This window comes from Sinocyclocheilus rhinocerous, unplaced genomic scaffold, assembly GCF_001515625.1.
Source record: "Sinocyclocheilus rhinocerous isolate Xijiao unplaced genomic scaffold, SAMN03320098_v1.1 scaffold236, whole genome shotgun sequence".
NCBI lineage: Eukaryota > Metazoa > Chordata > Actinopteri > Cypriniformes > Cyprinidae > Sinocyclocheilus > Sinocyclocheilus rhinocerous.
The window spans coordinates 853,494-870,783 of NW_015647064.1; the positions used below are offsets into that span (position 1 = coordinate 853,494).

Consider the following 17,290-nt stretch of genomic DNA (forward strand, 5'->3'; position numbering starts at 1 on the left):
CACTCACTCACTCACTCACTCACTCACTCACTCACACACACACACACACACACACACTGAATCACCTGCTAATCACATTAAAACAGAATCTCTATGTGTCTCAACTACAAAAAGCTGCAATTGAAACGAGTGTTTGCCGTTTGTGGATCCGCCTGTCAAAGCACACGACTTAAATCTGGAATAAAATGATCCCTGACAAATACAGTTAATACTAGACATGATGTTGTGTGTCGGTAGATCGAGACAATTAATTATACGTACATTCTCTATCACTGAACTGAGACTGCATCCATTAGTCATGACTGCGTGCAGTGGCTTCTTCTACGATTTATTTTCTGCTTTATCTGAACTGCCATACAAACATTCAAAGCTGATTAAGTTAGTCAAACTGTCAACAGGCTGTAAAAAATTACCGTGAATTTAACGGTAAAAGACTGTAAAAATGCTACAGTAAAAACCTGTTAAATGGTTAACGGTAAATTCCCCTACTATATACGGTGAAAAACTGTATTGGACATTACATGTATTGGACATTAATTTTACGGTAGTATACCGTTTTTGGAAGTGAAAAAGACTGTATAATTTACAGTGAATAACCGTAAATTGACATTCCCAGAATTCCCTGCGTTACATTTCAAATTTGATGTTTTTTTGTTGAAATAACTGTTTCTTCTTCAGTTTTGTATATTAGGGTTGTGTGTTACACCTAATGTTGTTAAATGAATGTTTTTTGCATTATTTCAGTTTCATGTGTGTCACCATGATGGTGTTTGGTGTTTGTGTGAATGACACTGTGCACCTTCTATATATTTTATTATTTAAAAGCTGCTTGTGATGGGCTTTGGTTCATCATGTGACTTCCTCATCACCTCCTGCATTTGGTGGTTATCAGTGTATTACAAAGGTACAAAACAGATTTCAGTACTTCAATAGGTTGGTATATTAACATTATATCAGTTAATGAAATTACGGTATTTAACTGTAAATTTAAGTTAAAACCGTAAAACCTAAAACGTTGCTACCGTATTTTTAACGGTAAAATTCCGGCAACCACAGCTGCCGGTTTTTTACAGTAAATTTTACGGAATTTTTTTTACAGTGTAGGCACTCAAAGCGCTTTACATTGTCAGGGGGTATCTATATAAATATATAATCATCCTTACGCATATTATACACTTTGTCTTTATTGTTTTCAAAATCAAAAGAGACTTTGTTAATGAACATTTCCATCACTAATGTTGTTGATGAGATTAATACTGATATTTTAAAGCAGAGGAGCAAAGACAGAAGTCAGAAGTTACTGAACATGAGAACAAAATCAACAGCTACAGTATAAATAAAGCAAGCAAATGATCAAACAACCATATTAATTATTCATACCCCAGTTTGTGCTGAGAAGAGGGTGAAGGAAAAATAAGGTAAAACTGAATTGCTTTGTATGCAGGTTGCAGTGCAGTTATAATATTTGTTGTATTTTATGTTCAGCAGTTGAACTGTATGCTGTGTATGTGTGTGTGTGTGTGTGTGTGTCTCTCAGGATCTCATCGCATCATTGAAACAGATTATGATGATGGTATAACAGTAGTGTCCTCAGGTGGGTGGGGGCAATCATTACTCTGAAGAGTAGAAACTCATCACAGGGTGAGAAAGAAAGCTAATGTCACATATTATTACTGTAGAGTTTACAGTTGTTGTTGTTTTTTACTGTTCCTCTGAGCCTTTTAGTTGTATACAAGCACCTCAAATACAAATGTATTTCTTCTTAATTGGCACAAAGATGAAAGCATAAAATCAAACAGTGTGTGTATGCATTGAATAGAATAATATGTAATAAAAGAAGGCTGTGTTAGTTTGAGAAAAACAGAATAGAGTCTTTCTCCCCCTGTGCTGGGCTGTAGAGTGTTCAACTGAACCACAGAAACACCTCACATGAATTCTGTCAAAATCACGCTCTATAAAACACACTTTTATCACCTTCATAAGACCTGTTTAATTTTGTTGTCAAGCTGGAGTAGCTAGAGGTTATAAAGTGATTACAACAGTGTATTACAGCATGTAACATGATTAATATGGGTCTTATGACAATGGATGTTACCTCTGTTGCATGCCTGTAGAAAAGCTTGCTGTAGAATTTAGAGCGTAAAAGATAAATATGCTGTGGCTGATATTTTGAATCTTTTTATAATGGAGTGCTTTCCATTTATATTCTGTTTATTAATTTAGGAAAACTTGCACTTGTTCAGAGTTAGTGCTTTGATGAGCGATCATAAAAAGTTCATCAGATGCATGAGTCATGAATTCTCAGAAACCCTGAAGCGCTTAATGCTTAATTTAGGCACATTTTAAATTCCTTTCAACATTGATTGGGGGACGATTCACTTCCTTCCCAAATCTACTTTTTAATGTAACTGCATGCAAGTCAGATTTCTTTTACAAAAAGCCTCAATTCCTTACTATTGCAAATCAGTGTGCTTCTCCAGTTCTAAATTGTGCTAAAATACATTCACTTCATAGTTCATAGATATTTTCGTGAGTGAAGTGTAGTGGAAACTGTATGTGTTTCAGTGAAAATGATACATATGCTGTTAAATGCTTCGCTTCGCATTGATTTAATGAATTAGGCTAGCCTAATTAAAGCTCTGTGGTTGTAACCAGCAACTCCTTGATCAGATGTAGCATCATCTGTAGTTGTTTACAGTTGTACTTTAGAACATTAATTTATAACGTTGATACAGATTGCTTTTGTGGTGTTGTTTGCTTGACATTAGTACAGTTGTGCATCAAGCATCAAGCATTGTTTTTGCTGTTTAACTAGTTTCTAATCACTATGTCAAGAAATACCACAAAAGAACGAAAAACTGGATAGAAAGAAGATGGAAAGAAGCCATTTTTATGGTGCCGCATTGTGATGGAAATAATTATTGGAAGGGAAAACTCCCATTGATAGCATTGGAAAAAAATAATTCCATATCATATTTTTACCATAACACAATTTAAAGGCTTTATACATTTCTACCGTCACACAAGACTTGCCATCTTTTTAGAGACTTTCTTGTCTTTCACTAAACTCATGCATCATGTACAGTTAATGCTTAGGTTTGTTCTGCCAAGCGAATGAAATAAAAGTAAAATATAAAACGTGACACCAATTGATCATGCAAATAAATACATGAAAGGGGACAAAATCAGACAAATGGTAACAGTACAATCATACAGAGCAGATTTTATTTTTCTGTCTTTCTTTTTTGCTTGTTTTCTTTCTAGCATGTGTAGAGCAGTAGCAGTTGTGCTGGTACTTCAGCACAATCCCTTGGCATGAATTGTTGTAGTAGTTTTAGAAATGCGAATGTTGGTGTGTTATTGTCACTCTCCAATGTCCCTGTATTTTTTTGGCTGGAACAAGTCCATGACACAGAATGTACTTGTATTAAAGCAGCAGAGAGGAACTCCAGAGACAGGGAGAGGTCAAGCACACTGACCGTACCTGAGAGACAGGCGGCCATACAGCATCGCTCGCGGTCAGTATCCCCACACAGAGAAGACCAATGCAGAGCCCGCTCTCGACCTGCACACGTCCCTATGCAGAGGTGAGCTGCATCAACTGGATACCACAACCTAACTGACCAATCATAGCAACAATTTAACAATAAAATTTTTTAGCCTTTGTTATTTGTTAATTATTATTATAGATTATAATTAAATATATTAACATGTATAGTAATAATAATAATTATAATTATTGTTATTATTATGATTATTAATTTGTCATTTAAAGTCACTTTTGTATTTGTTTTCATTTAAGTTGCATTTATTATTATTTATTTTAATATTATAATTATATTCAAATCATATAATAATAGTAATAATAATAATAATTATTATTATTTTACCATTGAAAATCGCTATTCGTTTCTTTCTGACTTTTTTCTTATAAGCAGTTGCTGATTAATAATTCCTGTTTTTTATCAGCTAATTTACACACACATTAATAAATATTCACTATAAAAAAAAACAACTATTGCTAAAAATTGGCTTAAAGGGATAGTTTACCCAAAAATTCTGTCTTTAATTACTCAACCTCATTTAGTTCCAAATAGAGGTCTACACGGGTCCCGTAAATGTGCTACACCGACCCGGACCCGTCTATTATTTTGAAAGTTGGACCCGGGCCTGTGCAGAACCGAGAAATGTCAAAAATGTACTACCCGGAACCGACGATCATCTCTGTGCTCTCTGAGCCGAGTCTAAGCAAAAATTTTAGATATACCAAACAACAAGTTCATTCATTATATTATTAAAAAAATAATCAATAATAACTCACATCACTCATGAAGGTATCCATTATCACCGCGCGTGTGCATTAACTCCGCCCACCCTGCTTCTGATGACGTCACTCGGGTTTTTTTTTTCTTCTTTCCACCTTATTTCAAATTACCGACTCACACTTTTCTCATCCTAAGTCAATTTGAAAGATGGACCCGGCCGGGAAGACACAGACCCGACTGGACCCGATCGGCACATGTTCCACAGCAAATTGCTATTAACAAGACGATAAACAAGTTGCGAAAATTAAACTTTTTGTCTTACCTAATGTAAGAAGCCTTCTCCCTTGTACCTGACTGTGATGCACACAATCCTCCTTGCCAAGAAAGTTCCATCCGTGTTATTCCTCTCTTGCCAATTGAAATGCGTAATCCACTCATTATTCCAGTTTCAAAAGTCCACTTGCTGTCACGGTGACGGATGACAAATGCGACTTTGCAGTTTTGCATTTTTTGTATCTCAAGTCAACTTGCATAATAATTTAGACTGTTTGCCCATTTGGATTATAATAACGATTGCTCGTCCAGTGCCATGGCTGCTGACGTTAGCTTTACTTATTTGCTATCATCTCTGTGCTCTCTGAGCCGAGTCTAAGCAAAAATTTTAGATATACCAACAAGACGGTTCATTCATTATATTATTAAAAAAATAATCAATAATAACTCACAGCACTCATGAAGGTATCCATTATCACCGTGCGTGTGCATTAACTCCGCCCACCTTGCTTCTGATGATGTCGTTCGTTTTTTTTCCCCACCTTATTTCAAATTACTGACTCACACTTTTCTCATCCTAATTTTACAAGTTGAAAGTTACAAAACAACACACGCACAGCACTGACTGACTCTGATAACAGCCGGGTGTTCTCCGAGTCCGATCGACTCGGGTATTACACACAATGTTAAACAGACCCCGGGACCCGAAGTAATAGATTGGGACCCGACCCGGACCCGGCTGACCATTTAAAATAGAGACCCGAACCCGTACGGATCCCAGGTCGGGTCCCGGGTCCTCGGGTCTCGGGTCCTCCGTGTAGACCTCTAGTTCCAAACCCAAACCTTTGTTTATTTTTGGAACACAAATGAATTTTTTTTTGATGAAATCCAAGAGCTTTCTCACCCTGCATAGACAACAACGCAACTGCCACGTTCAAGGCCCAGAAAGGTAGTAAAGACATTGTTAAAACAGTGCATGTGACATCAGTGGTTCAACCGTAATTTTATAAAGCTACACAAATACTTTTTGTGCGCAAAGAAAACAAAAATTATTCAACAATTTCTTCTCTTCTGTGTCGGTCTTCGATAATAAGGAAAACATTTTAAGTGTTCATGCAAAACTCTTTCATCAGACACAGCATAGATATAGAGCTCATTCATGCACGCATTTCAATGTAATGCTGATATAGGTGATATAGTTGTGTGAAGTGTCTTGCCCTATAGATTATGATTTATGTGTGATGTACGACTTATCACTCGTCATGCTCTCCTCAGGAGTCTGGATGAGATCCACAAAAACCGCCATCATTCCTACTCTCCCTCTCACTACCACGACTCCCACCAGGAACATCGCTCCGGAGATTCTGACTATGAATATTCAGAGGACAGGTATCGCTATTCTAGTGCTTAATGCTCCAAATGCATATATAAAAATGTGTGTGTGTTTGTGGAAAAACACTGTAGCACTTTACATAATCGTATGCTTTAGCTATATCGAACTGTATGTTTTTATTCACACCTAGATTGATAAATAGCATCAGGTACATTTGATGTTTTAGAACAGAGTTTGACGTGTTTTCATATTGTGTCAACAAAATGTTTTATGCTGTTGCTCTACTAAATACTAATACTACTAATATGACTAACAGTCATAGTTTTTAGTTCATTCCCATTAATAATAGTACAGATATTGCTAAATACATGTCTATAATTTTCTACACATATTCCGTTTTCTTTCTTTTCTTTTTCCTTACCATCCTCTTACTTTTGTTGTCAAACTGTCAATGTGTCACCATCACCATGGCAACCTTAGCGAGGTCCTGGAGATGCACAGATCAATCCGAGGTGGGAGTGCTGAGTGCCTGCATACAAACAGGTAAACATCCAGAGCTGCCACTTTGAGTTACCTGTATCCCAGAATGCCTTGCCTTTCTATGTTTCTTGACAATTTTAGAGCATACAAATCTTATGGTGATGACATATATATACGAGAATTTAGAGCAAGAATTTTTTACCTGTTTACACCTGGTCATTTCATGCGTTTTCGCTGATCGGATAGCTATCTGATTTGTTAAAACGTTTCCATTTACACTTGGCCACATAAATGTGTCGTCGCAAAACGGATATAAATCCGATCTTCAATTCCCGCGCTATATTTAAATTTAACGCGTCTCGGAGGGCATTTACACCTGGCCTTTTCACGACCGGATAGCTATCCGATCAGACAAAACGCATGAAGTGACCAGGTGTAAACAGCCCATTTGAGTTCATTTTGCTTTTAAGAATTTACATGAAATCTTTATTTACAGTCATTTTTCATCTGTTGTCTGTGTCTGCCATGTTAAACTATTGAAAAGATTTTTGGTGTTTGCTTGAGTAATGGTTTTCATTATGTTTTGCCCTTTTTGATGCCTGCTTGTTTGTGCTATTGTAATTAGGAAATTAGCTAGGCACTGTAACACACTTCCCCCAAAGATGCCCTTGTTAGTGAATGGTATACATAAAGATATTTACAGGTAAGCTATTGAGCAGATTCCCATACTGTTAGTGAAACCTTTCAGACCCTTGCAGTAAATGTGTGTGCTGTTTTAGTCATTACAGACATAGTTTCCCCTCCCTTTCATTGTGTTGTATTTCTGTACTGTAGTTTACCATGAGTTGTATTTTGTAATAATGTAATGTGCATTTATTAATTGTCCACCAACCATTCAAAGCAAGTCTGCGAAATTGCTGTAGCTTTCTGTTCATAAACACATACTCAGTTATTACTTTTTAACTGCAATTCAAAATCAGAACAAGCTATCGATATATATATATATATATATATATATATAAAATTATAAAATACACATTTAGGTAAAACAACACAGTTCAGTGAAGATGAGAATCCAGTAAGCAGAAGATGCAATATATCACAATTTTGAATAACTATACACTAAAGATAAAGAATCGAACTGTTATATCATGACCCAAATATGAATACAATATTATATCACCAGGTCCCTGCTGATTCCCATCCTAGTGTACATTTTTTAGATTTTCTGATACTTAATTACATTATTTGCATAAAGAGTATGCTTTAATCTGGTTTAAGATAAACTTGGCATATATACTGAAAATTCAGTATCCACAAATGAGGACAATTAAATGAATTACTCTTATTAACATTCAATAACACATATCGAATATTGAATATCTCTTGGGTCATAAAAACATATATTGTTTTCCTAGACACAACTGAAACATTTTTAGGAATATGCATTTATCTACCTTTTGAAATAACAGAGTAAAAATGCACTTATTTTACACATTTCAAGTATTAACACATTAAACATTTTTTTTCCCTTATGCTTTCTGTCATCTCAGCATCACAAATATTATATATGAAACTAAACAAGCAACAACCGGCAACAAGTCCTAATTATAAAATCATTAATTTAACCGATTCATTCAAACCGGATGATTCATTCATTAGGAAGTAAGTGACCACTGTCTTTATGAGAGGGTCATTGAATCATTGACTCATCCGATTTGTTCAAAAATGAATCATTCAAGAACTAAATACTCCTTTGTTGCTTTGTTTGGAACTAAAACAATCAACAGTCAAAATGAACAAAGTTATCTCTTAAAATTTTCACATAATACAATTAACTCATTGTTTATTGAACGGTTAAGTAAATATGACATTTGCAGTCGTGTTGATATTCATGGAAAATAGCACTTTTGCTTGTGATATCGCTTAAATATATTATGTAAATATAAACACAGAAAACAATAATTCTGCCAACCATTCTGTATAATGCAGAATTGTCCCATAAGTAAGGGGATCGGAGTTGCATGTGTGATTCTTCAGTATGACATTCAGATTAATTACATTTTACAGCTGGCATGTATATCAGTAAGTGATTATATTGCAGATTAATTTTAGCATTTAATTCAGTCAAGCAGAGTCTCGAGACATGCATAGCTGCAGACACGCATGTACACAACAGCATGACACCTTATGTTGTCTCGTATTTTCCTATAAAGAACCCAAGAGTGTCCCTTATTGTCTTCTTCTGAAGTTGGCAACCCCAATCACAAAGATGGCTTCTAGATCTATTTATTCAACTGAGAGCATTAGTAGTTTCCCTTCTTGTGATGTTCACATTTTAAAAGCCCCTTTCTACTTTTACTTCATTTTTAGTTCATTTTTGCTTTCTTTTTATGTCTGTTATGCATGCTTTTGTTTATTTCTTTGTTTCTTCCCATGCTAAGCTCTACCCTCCCTGCATGCTTAAAGAACAAACCGTCCCGGCGAACAGAGAGGGATGGTGTTATCCCTCTTAGTGCCATTCCACAGCGTGTTCTCAGGTTCACAGACGAGGTCAGCTCTGGGTAAGGGGCCCAAATCCAAACCAGATAACAATCAATAGCAAGTGAGAAGGAGCAGTGAGCAATTAAAATTGTTTGTGCTGTGCTGGAAAAGGCGCAAGTATATATGCCTGAGAAATCAAAGCAGCAAGCAACTACTACAATAGTAATATGCCATATCATGCCATGTATGACTGATGGCAACCCCTCCATTAACCTATGTTAATAGTCAGAGAATCAAAAAAATAATATAAAGTATAATGCAAGAGGTGGTTACTTTAAAGAGATATTTCAACATGATTTAACCCATATAAAGTAGTTTTGTTGGTGCTAAATTATTATATTTAGGTAGATTCAGCTTTAACCGGTTAATTTTGATGTCGCCATTTTTAGGTTACCGTCCGTTTAATATTTATGTACGTAGAGGAAGAGAACAGATGAGAACATTTGAAAATGGTCCCATTGGTCATAAAGTCTTTTTAATGAAACAATGAACTGTTTACACAAATTTTATGATTTTAAGGGTTTCAAGTGTAAGTACCTTCAAAACACACTACAAAATGCTACAGAAAGGACACACTGTCCCTACTGTACACTGATGGTTAATAATGTTTTCTTTCTTTCTTTCTTTCTTTCTTTCTTTCCAGTGACCTTCAGCCTTCATTAGACAGAATAAGAAGTGCCAGTACAACTTGCTTGAGACCAGAGTCAAACTTCCACTTACATGAAAGAGAAAGGTATGTGGAAACAAGGGGAACTCAGTACCTACAAGTACACTATTCTTACACTGCAGTGTCTGTGTAACATCTCAAAAATATTTCAAAAGTTCAAACAGTAAAGATGTTTACATAAATAAATAAATAATAAATAAGTTGATTTATTTATTTGTTAATTAATAAAATTTTTGAGCAGCAAATCAGCATATTATAATGATTTCTGAAAGATCATGTGACAAAGAAGACTGGAGTAATGATGCTGAAAATTCAGATTTGCATCACAGGAATAAATTACATTTTACATATCACAATGCAGATTTCCCCCCCCCCAAATTGTAATAATGTTTATGTAACAAATATGTATGTAATATTAGTGTAATAATATATTTTTTACAACCTTACCAACTCAGTCGTGTTCTTTAGCATCTTTTTCTGTAACAGTTTCAGTTAAATCAGAGAAGCACCATCCTGGCCTTGATCTCATGATAGCTTTCCATTTAGCTTCCTACATTCCTCCTTTTGTTTTTTTCCCCCCACTCTGTTTGTTTTCTGGATCAGTCATTTTCCATCTCACAGGCATTCTGGCAATTTGGATAGGCCAAGCTGTCAGATAGCTAACAAGAAAACCATTGATGGCGACAGGTGAGATCTCATAATAAACCTTTGAACATCTCTTTATCACTTGTCTGTTTATGTTTTCTACATCAGTTTATGCTTATTTACTATTTTTACCTTTGTTTGTTATTGGTTTACCCATTTCAGGTTTTTTGCTTGTCTGACTTTTATATTTCATTACATAATTTCCTTTTTTCTTTTCGCCCTTGCCCTTTTCTGCCGTGGCTGTGTTTAGACTTCAGCCCACCTCTATCCTCAGGGGTGGCAGGAGGAGGAGAGAGCCTCCCCTCAGGCCCTTTGGCCAGACCAGCTTAGGGGGTTCCTGCCCTAACTCCCCACGAGCTGACAGGTGCATGCTGGCATCCTCAGAACTTGGCTGTACCTGTAGCTGCCTGTAGTTTGTGCACTGCTGCTTATTGTGATGTCTCAATCGTATAAAGTCAACAATACAAAAAATTACTAATTTTACCTACGAATCTCAAATCAGCTTTCTTGTACTTCTGTGACTACAGTACATAGTGTAGTAGACAGTAGCTGCTTCCATCCAAAGATTCAAATTAAACTTATGCGCAAAACTGGAATATTGCATAAAACATATGCTAATTAAGCACCGTTTCCATCCAACAAGTCAAAGAGAACAAAATCGTCACTTCCTGGTAAACTATGGCACTAAATATCACTAAGAATATAGGAGAAGCCACTGAATATAATAATTTTAAATAAATGAAATGTTAATAAATAAATGATATAAATTACTTGCACCTCAGAGCGAGCAGACGAAACACAATAAATGCTGTCAATGCTTTCGGAGGTGGATGCTGCTGTTTGTGAACGCAGTTGTGTAAGACAATGATACAGAAATATTTTGACGACAGACTTTGCTCAGGCATTTCAGAATGACCAACATATAGATGCTGTGAACGAGATCGGTCCGCTGCTAGTCAAGTTATCCCGTCTCATAGCGCAAAGTCACATGACTTTTTCAATGCACATGGAGGAATTTATTCGGTAAATGTGTTTCCATCGTAGTTTATGCGCATTTTTAGAATTTATGCGCATCTTGGTGTTTCCATCCAGCGTTTTTTTTATGCGATATTCCAAAATGTGCATAAAAATAGGTGGATGGAAATGCAGCTAGTGTTGGGAAGGTTACTTTAGAAAAGTAATAGGTTACAGATTACAAGTTACCCTATTTAAAATTTAATAAGTAGTGCAATTATTTCAGTTACTTTATTAAAGTAATGTACTGTAACTGATTACATTTGATTAATTTTTGATTACATTTCTAAATTTCTAACGAAAGTTTAATCATTTTGAAAGATTTAGAACAGACAGGGTTAACTTAACAGTAGGACCCAACATGGATTACTGTCAGACTTTCAAAATCCTTTATCACTTGAATTAAGATGATTATTTAATTTTATAGCACAGCCGCACAAAATCAGACTTTAGCACTGCTTTTTACTTATTTAAAATCATAAGATATAGTTTAATAGTTATGATACTGTTTTTGAAATCAAATCCTTGTATAGGTACAACAGGAAACACTGGCATCTAACAATGCCTTGGGAAAAAACGTTAATCTTAAAAAATAAAGCATATACATAAACCCAAATAGGAAATAAAACAGTTATCAAAGAAGCATGTGTCCTATTCTGTGTCCTAAACTGCTGAAACATTGGTGTCTCATATTTTAGAGCAGTCACTGCAATTTGGGAAAGAAATCAATCAAATCTGTATGCGTGTGAAAATATTCAGATGTAACCCTCCTTTGTAATTGTTAGCATTTTCATAAGTAACTGTAATTTAATCACACATGTTTTGTCAGTAACTGTAACAGATTACAGTTTCATTAATTTTGTAATTAAATTACGGAATTCCGTTACATGTAACTAGTTACTCCCCAACACTGGTAGTAGAATGAAATATCTTTTAATCACATTTTTAAATTGTTCATCTGATGGAAAGTAGTAATCAGACCATTTTTCTACTTTAAATTTTGACAAAATCTCTCTCTTCTCAGAGAACTTCAGCATGGTGGACATTATACCCCGGCAGGGACCACGTCATTAGGGCGCAGGGGCAGACAGCTGCCACAACTTCCTGCAAAGAGCAGCAGTATAGAGCAAGGTAAGCAATTCATTCTCTCTCTCTCTCTTTCTAAATACTCACAAACTCAGACAGCAGTAACCTAAAATGCTGTTACCATTCAAATTCACACCCCAAACCCATGAATCTGTCCCAGTGCCAGTTACCTTCATAAATGCCAGGTAATTTCATGGCTCCTTGGTCCGTAGCCTTTTTTTTTTTTCATGTGGTCAACAAGTTGTTAATCTCTCTACCTTACTCCTTTCTGTCTCTTCTCATGCCATTTCTCATTCCTTCAACCCCATCTTCATGAAGACCATGTCAACAGTAAACCTGAGGAGAAACCTAACTCAGGTATCTCATTCCATTCTCTGCATTTTGCCCTAGAATTGATCACTTGCTTGTCTGAATAATATCAGTTTTTACTCAGTGGTATACTGTATATTGCTTGTTCAAACTTAACAATATTTGGAACATAATGTAGTAACTCGCCCAAGTTGGTTATTTGCTTGTCAACCAGCCTCTTTGTTCCAAAAACTGACTGACCATCTTTAGATGGTTTGTTGCTGGTCAAAGATGATTTATCAGTGTTAACAAGCTAATGGCCAGCTTGGACCTGTTAGAAACCAGCTACCATTGTTCCAAAATGTAGATACCAGCTTACATCGAAACACTACAGGCAGAACTATGGTCAATTTTGTGATTTTGGGCTTTTTTGCTTTTTTGCTTTATTTTATTATCTCTTGTAATTGTAGATTTCAATTACAATACATATCTTTAAAAACATTAGTACTATCATGATAACTCTCAGAAGATTTTAGCATGGTAATGTGTATGACAATGTTAATGTATTTGTTCTTGGCGGAATAGATCTGCTACGCTGCTGCTGCGTATATTTGTGCAGTGTGCGCATGTAAAATAAATTAAATTCCGATTTGAAGCTTGTGACATATAAACGTGCACATCAGCCTGATCACTTTCTTTAGCGTTCATGTAAACACTACATTCAGATTCATCAGTCGGAATTAATTCAGTCTGATTTAACCAAAATTTGTGCATGTAAACGTAGCCAATGTAAACAGGCTGAGATGTCGACTGTTGTCCAAATGTTCTTATCTGTCTGTGCTACTTTAAATGAGATTATTTTGTCGCCTGTTCCATTTTTCGGCTTTTTTCCCTTTCTGTCTTGATGTAGCACTAGCAGTGGAAGAGCGGGCTCGTCAGTTGCAAATGAGAGTACATTCCTATCGGCCAGGCTCTTCTGCCAGCTCTGGTCACGACCCAGAGGCAGAGCTCAAAAACAGGAGAGATGTGAGTGTTAAACTGCTTTTCAGGTCTCCAACACATGTGTCTGGCAGTGCTGTTATGTATGCCAGGTTTTTAATTCCTATTAAAGATTTGTTTTTTCTTGTCTTTGATGGTTTAGATGTATAAGGATCAGAGGAGGAGTTGTGATAACATGTCTGCGAGGTCATCAGACAGTGACATGAGCGATGCATCAGCTATCTCCCGTGCCAGCAGTGCCTCACGGCTGAGCGCCACCAGCTACATGTCCATCCAGTCTGAGAGACCACATGGGAGAATCAGGTTAGCCTATTAAGAGACACATGGGATCCAAATTTAACACTCGGCAAGTGTGTTAAACTGTTTAATAATAGGATAAGTATAAATTGGCAGTGGCCGTTAACTTTATTAGAAAATGCAACATAATACATGGTTGTAAAAAATTATAGTGTGAGCCTCTCTGATATTAAGCTAAACAAATCAGACTTATAAACCATCAAAAAACGTCTTCTAATAATTAGAAGTTTATCTAGGATGTCTAAAATGTTTTTGCAGGTTCCAAAAATAGTTGTAATTAGATTGTTACAATTTAAAATACTCATAATCAGATTACGGCTACTTTTTTATTGATTACATGATTACTTAATATTTAAAAAATGCAGTAAATTATTCATAATTCAGTGATTCTCCACAATTCTTCTTTTTATATATTAAATTTGATATTTTTAAGATTGGATTAATTATTAGCTTTATTAGCATCAATTTATTACAAACCTGCTGCAGTTCCTTCACAACGCCCAGTGTGGGAAAGCCTGACTTTATGTAATGTTTCATACACTTCATGTTATTGATAACAAATAATGGAATACATTTTCTTTCTCTTTGTATTTAAATATAAATATGGTACAAGATTTTCTTATTAAAGTCAATGTGATAAAAGAAGTAGGTAAAAAATATCTAAAAGTAAGCAAAAATAGGTATCTAAAATTAGAAATGTAATAGATTACTACCTTTTTTTTTTGTTTCACTCTTAATTGCCAGTTGGGGTTATTAACATTTTGGATTGATTTGGGTTTATTTCGGACCCTACACACAAAATCGGTATATTCAGTCTAGGTCTGTGAAGACAAGATTTAGGTCAGAGTGCACACATGTATATGTGTTTATTATGTGTTTATAGGACATGAAAGTAAATGAAAAATAGTTTCTTTCTCTTTAGTGCTTTGCTATTTTTTCCTTTCTCTGAAAAAAAAAAATCATATTCTGTTACAAAACCTCAAAATTATATCAACATTCACTTGGATAGCTTATTTATCTTCCTCTACAACAATCATAATATTTCTCCCTAGTAAAATTTTAAAATTATTCTATACAAAGCAGCAATTATTCAATTCAGGTCACATCAAAAATGATGTGTCCTCAGATTGTGATATTTCTTTGTTTGTCATTAGCCGTGTGTTTAACATTTGCATGCTCTTAGCTGTCTGTCTTGTGCATTGGCTTGTTAAATTATTATTTTCTGCATGATTTACTTTCCTTGCTATTATGGCTTGTGCTCTATTGCATGCATGCACATTGCATTGGGTGTCAAAGGTCAAAGTCGTTGGAGAGTTGTAAAGGAGATGAAAAGAAGGAGAGAAGGATTTCATGGGGGGTGAATGGAACAGACAACAGGAGGAGTCTAGGAAAGAGACGTTTCTCTGAGGAGCTTAAACGCAGACGTCATACGGTGGCTGGAGATGTGAGGTAACATGGACCAGCTCCCCCTGCCCAAGTCTTCACCTTATCCACCACCCAATAAAATTTTATCCTTACCTCATATCAGAAAAAAACAACAAAAAGAGCTTCTAGTACCTCCAGTACAGGGTAAAAATTTAGCACTCTTATAATCTTATTTCTGCTGATAGCACTGTTTATTTACATGCACTTTCTGCATTGTTTTACCATCTAATTTGATAACAGAACTGTGCAAATCCAGTAACAGCACATAGAAATTTGCTCAACCAACTTCCTCATCTTGCCGGCCAAAAGACTACTACAATCTGTCATACTTCACTGAGACTGTATGATCCCTTCGTAGTTGGCTCTTTAAAATGCAAAAGCATGCTCAACCTCACCGCACATCTGGACATATGCCCAGTTCTTCTTCAACATTTGATGAATTACTGCTGCCATGATCACTAGAAAATGTATACAACATCTCTCTTGCCTGAAATTCCATTTACCACCTGCACACCATAGTTGGTAATAGTGAAACCTTAATAACACTTACTTTTGTGAACATGGCACATTCTATAATAAGATTAATTTACATAGAAAGGAGTCAATGACGATGGTAAGAAGAAAAATAGCATTCCTGAAGCATAAACAGTAGAACATATTCTTAACAACGACAAGTTTAGGGGTTTTATTCCCAGAGAACGCATGAATTGATTAAAAAAGTATACCTTTAATGCAATTACATCACTTCAGATAAAAGTGTATAATGCTAAAAAAGATAAACTGCATAAATATAAATGTAACATGAAAAGAAAAAGAATGATGTTAATTATTATATTAATTATTAAATAACAATTCAATAATCCTTGAATTTGAAACTATGACTTTTTTGGGAAAAACATAATTATTACACTTATTTAATAAACACGTAACTTGTATTACACATTCTAAGTAACTAGATAATATTTAGTATATGTATATTATTTAGTATACACTCTAGTTTCCACAACAAGTTTCTTGCCACAGTTTAAGACATTATGATTTCCTTTAAAGTTGCTATGAAACCACATAAAATGTGAACAGTTGTGTATACAAATAAAAATTACTGTACTTGACTATAGAGGCACTAGAAATTGTATGCCCAGAGTGGTTAACCACAACCAATAAATATTACCAAATGCCTTGTAATAGAAATAGAAAACAGCATATTTTCTTTTCCTCTTTTCCTCTCTCTTTTCTGATATATTTGGGCTTTACTAACCAATTAACGTTTCTGATCAATTTGAAGCCACACACTAGTTATCAATTTGAATGAAGTCTGCTTGGTTCAAACAAACATAGGCAGTTGACGTAAACTCATTTTGGGAAGTTGCTAGTGTGACATACTAAATGCTGTCTAAAACTTTTATTGACGCCAATTCTATTACAATTATAATGCATGCATTTTTTGATATATAAATCGACTATGAAATATTTGTTTAAGTTCATTTGTCACAACCTTTAAAATGAGCTAGTGAAGGCAAAATGTGGTTAAAAATAGTGAAAAACTTAAATGTGCTATTGTCAAAAATATTCAGTTACCCTACACATTTATTATGAATTGTAAACTAAAATATAGATGTTGAAAAAAATGAGAAAGTATTCATATATTATCTATCTTCATTTTACATTTAATATATCTTAATTTGACCAAAAAGAGGCTTCAGCTATTCATACTGCATTGGAATATTCTTCTCTGCTGTTTTAAAAATAATCCTTTACCCTACATATCGTTTGAGAGGTTCATTGTGCATGCTGTTTGAATTCATTTGTTTGTATTCTGCTTCATTCACATGCCACTCTGTCTGTGTAAATGTGTGTCCTGTGTATTGTACTGTGTGTATTAGAGCTCTCTTTGCATGCCTCACCTCATACCTCCCATGCTTGAATACTGAGCCAGCACTGGATCCCAAACCCAGACCCCTGTCAGCTCATCCC

At 35.2% G+C, this 17,290-nt stretch overlaps 1 protein-coding gene across 10 annotated transcripts in view; it reads left to right on the plus strand.

Annotated features, from left to right (window-relative positions):
* LOC107708680 (regulating synaptic membrane exocytosis protein 1-like) overlaps positions 1-17,290 on the plus strand; it is a 31,996-nt gene that overhangs the window by 8,454 nt on the left and 6,252 nt on the right. The window contains exons 11-24 of one of the 10 annotated variants that reach the window (XM_016512975.1): positions 1,538-1,594; positions 3,434-3,587; positions 5,814-5,927; positions 6,352-6,414; positions 6,977-7,054; positions 8,796-8,915; positions 9,539-9,628; positions 10,166-10,249; positions 10,458-10,571; positions 12,246-12,352; positions 12,626-12,664; positions 13,506-13,621; positions 13,737-13,897; positions 15,188-15,340. In XM_016512975.1, coding sequence (XP_016368461.1) covers positions 1,538-1,594; positions 3,434-3,587; positions 5,814-5,927; positions 6,352-6,414; positions 6,977-7,054; positions 8,796-8,915; positions 9,539-9,628; positions 10,166-10,249; positions 10,458-10,571; positions 12,246-12,352; positions 12,626-12,664; positions 13,506-13,621; positions 13,737-13,897; positions 15,188-15,340 — 1,450 coding nt within the window. The remainder of the gene's footprint in view (positions 1-1,537; positions 1,595-3,433; positions 3,588-5,813; positions 5,928-6,351; positions 6,415-6,976; positions 7,055-8,795; positions 8,916-9,538; positions 9,629-10,165; positions 10,250-10,457; positions 10,572-12,245; positions 12,353-12,625; positions 12,665-13,505; positions 13,622-13,736; positions 13,898-15,187; positions 15,341-17,290) is intronic. The other 9 variants (XM_016512977.1, XM_016512976.1, XM_016512983.1 and 6 more) reach the window with 9 other exon arrangements.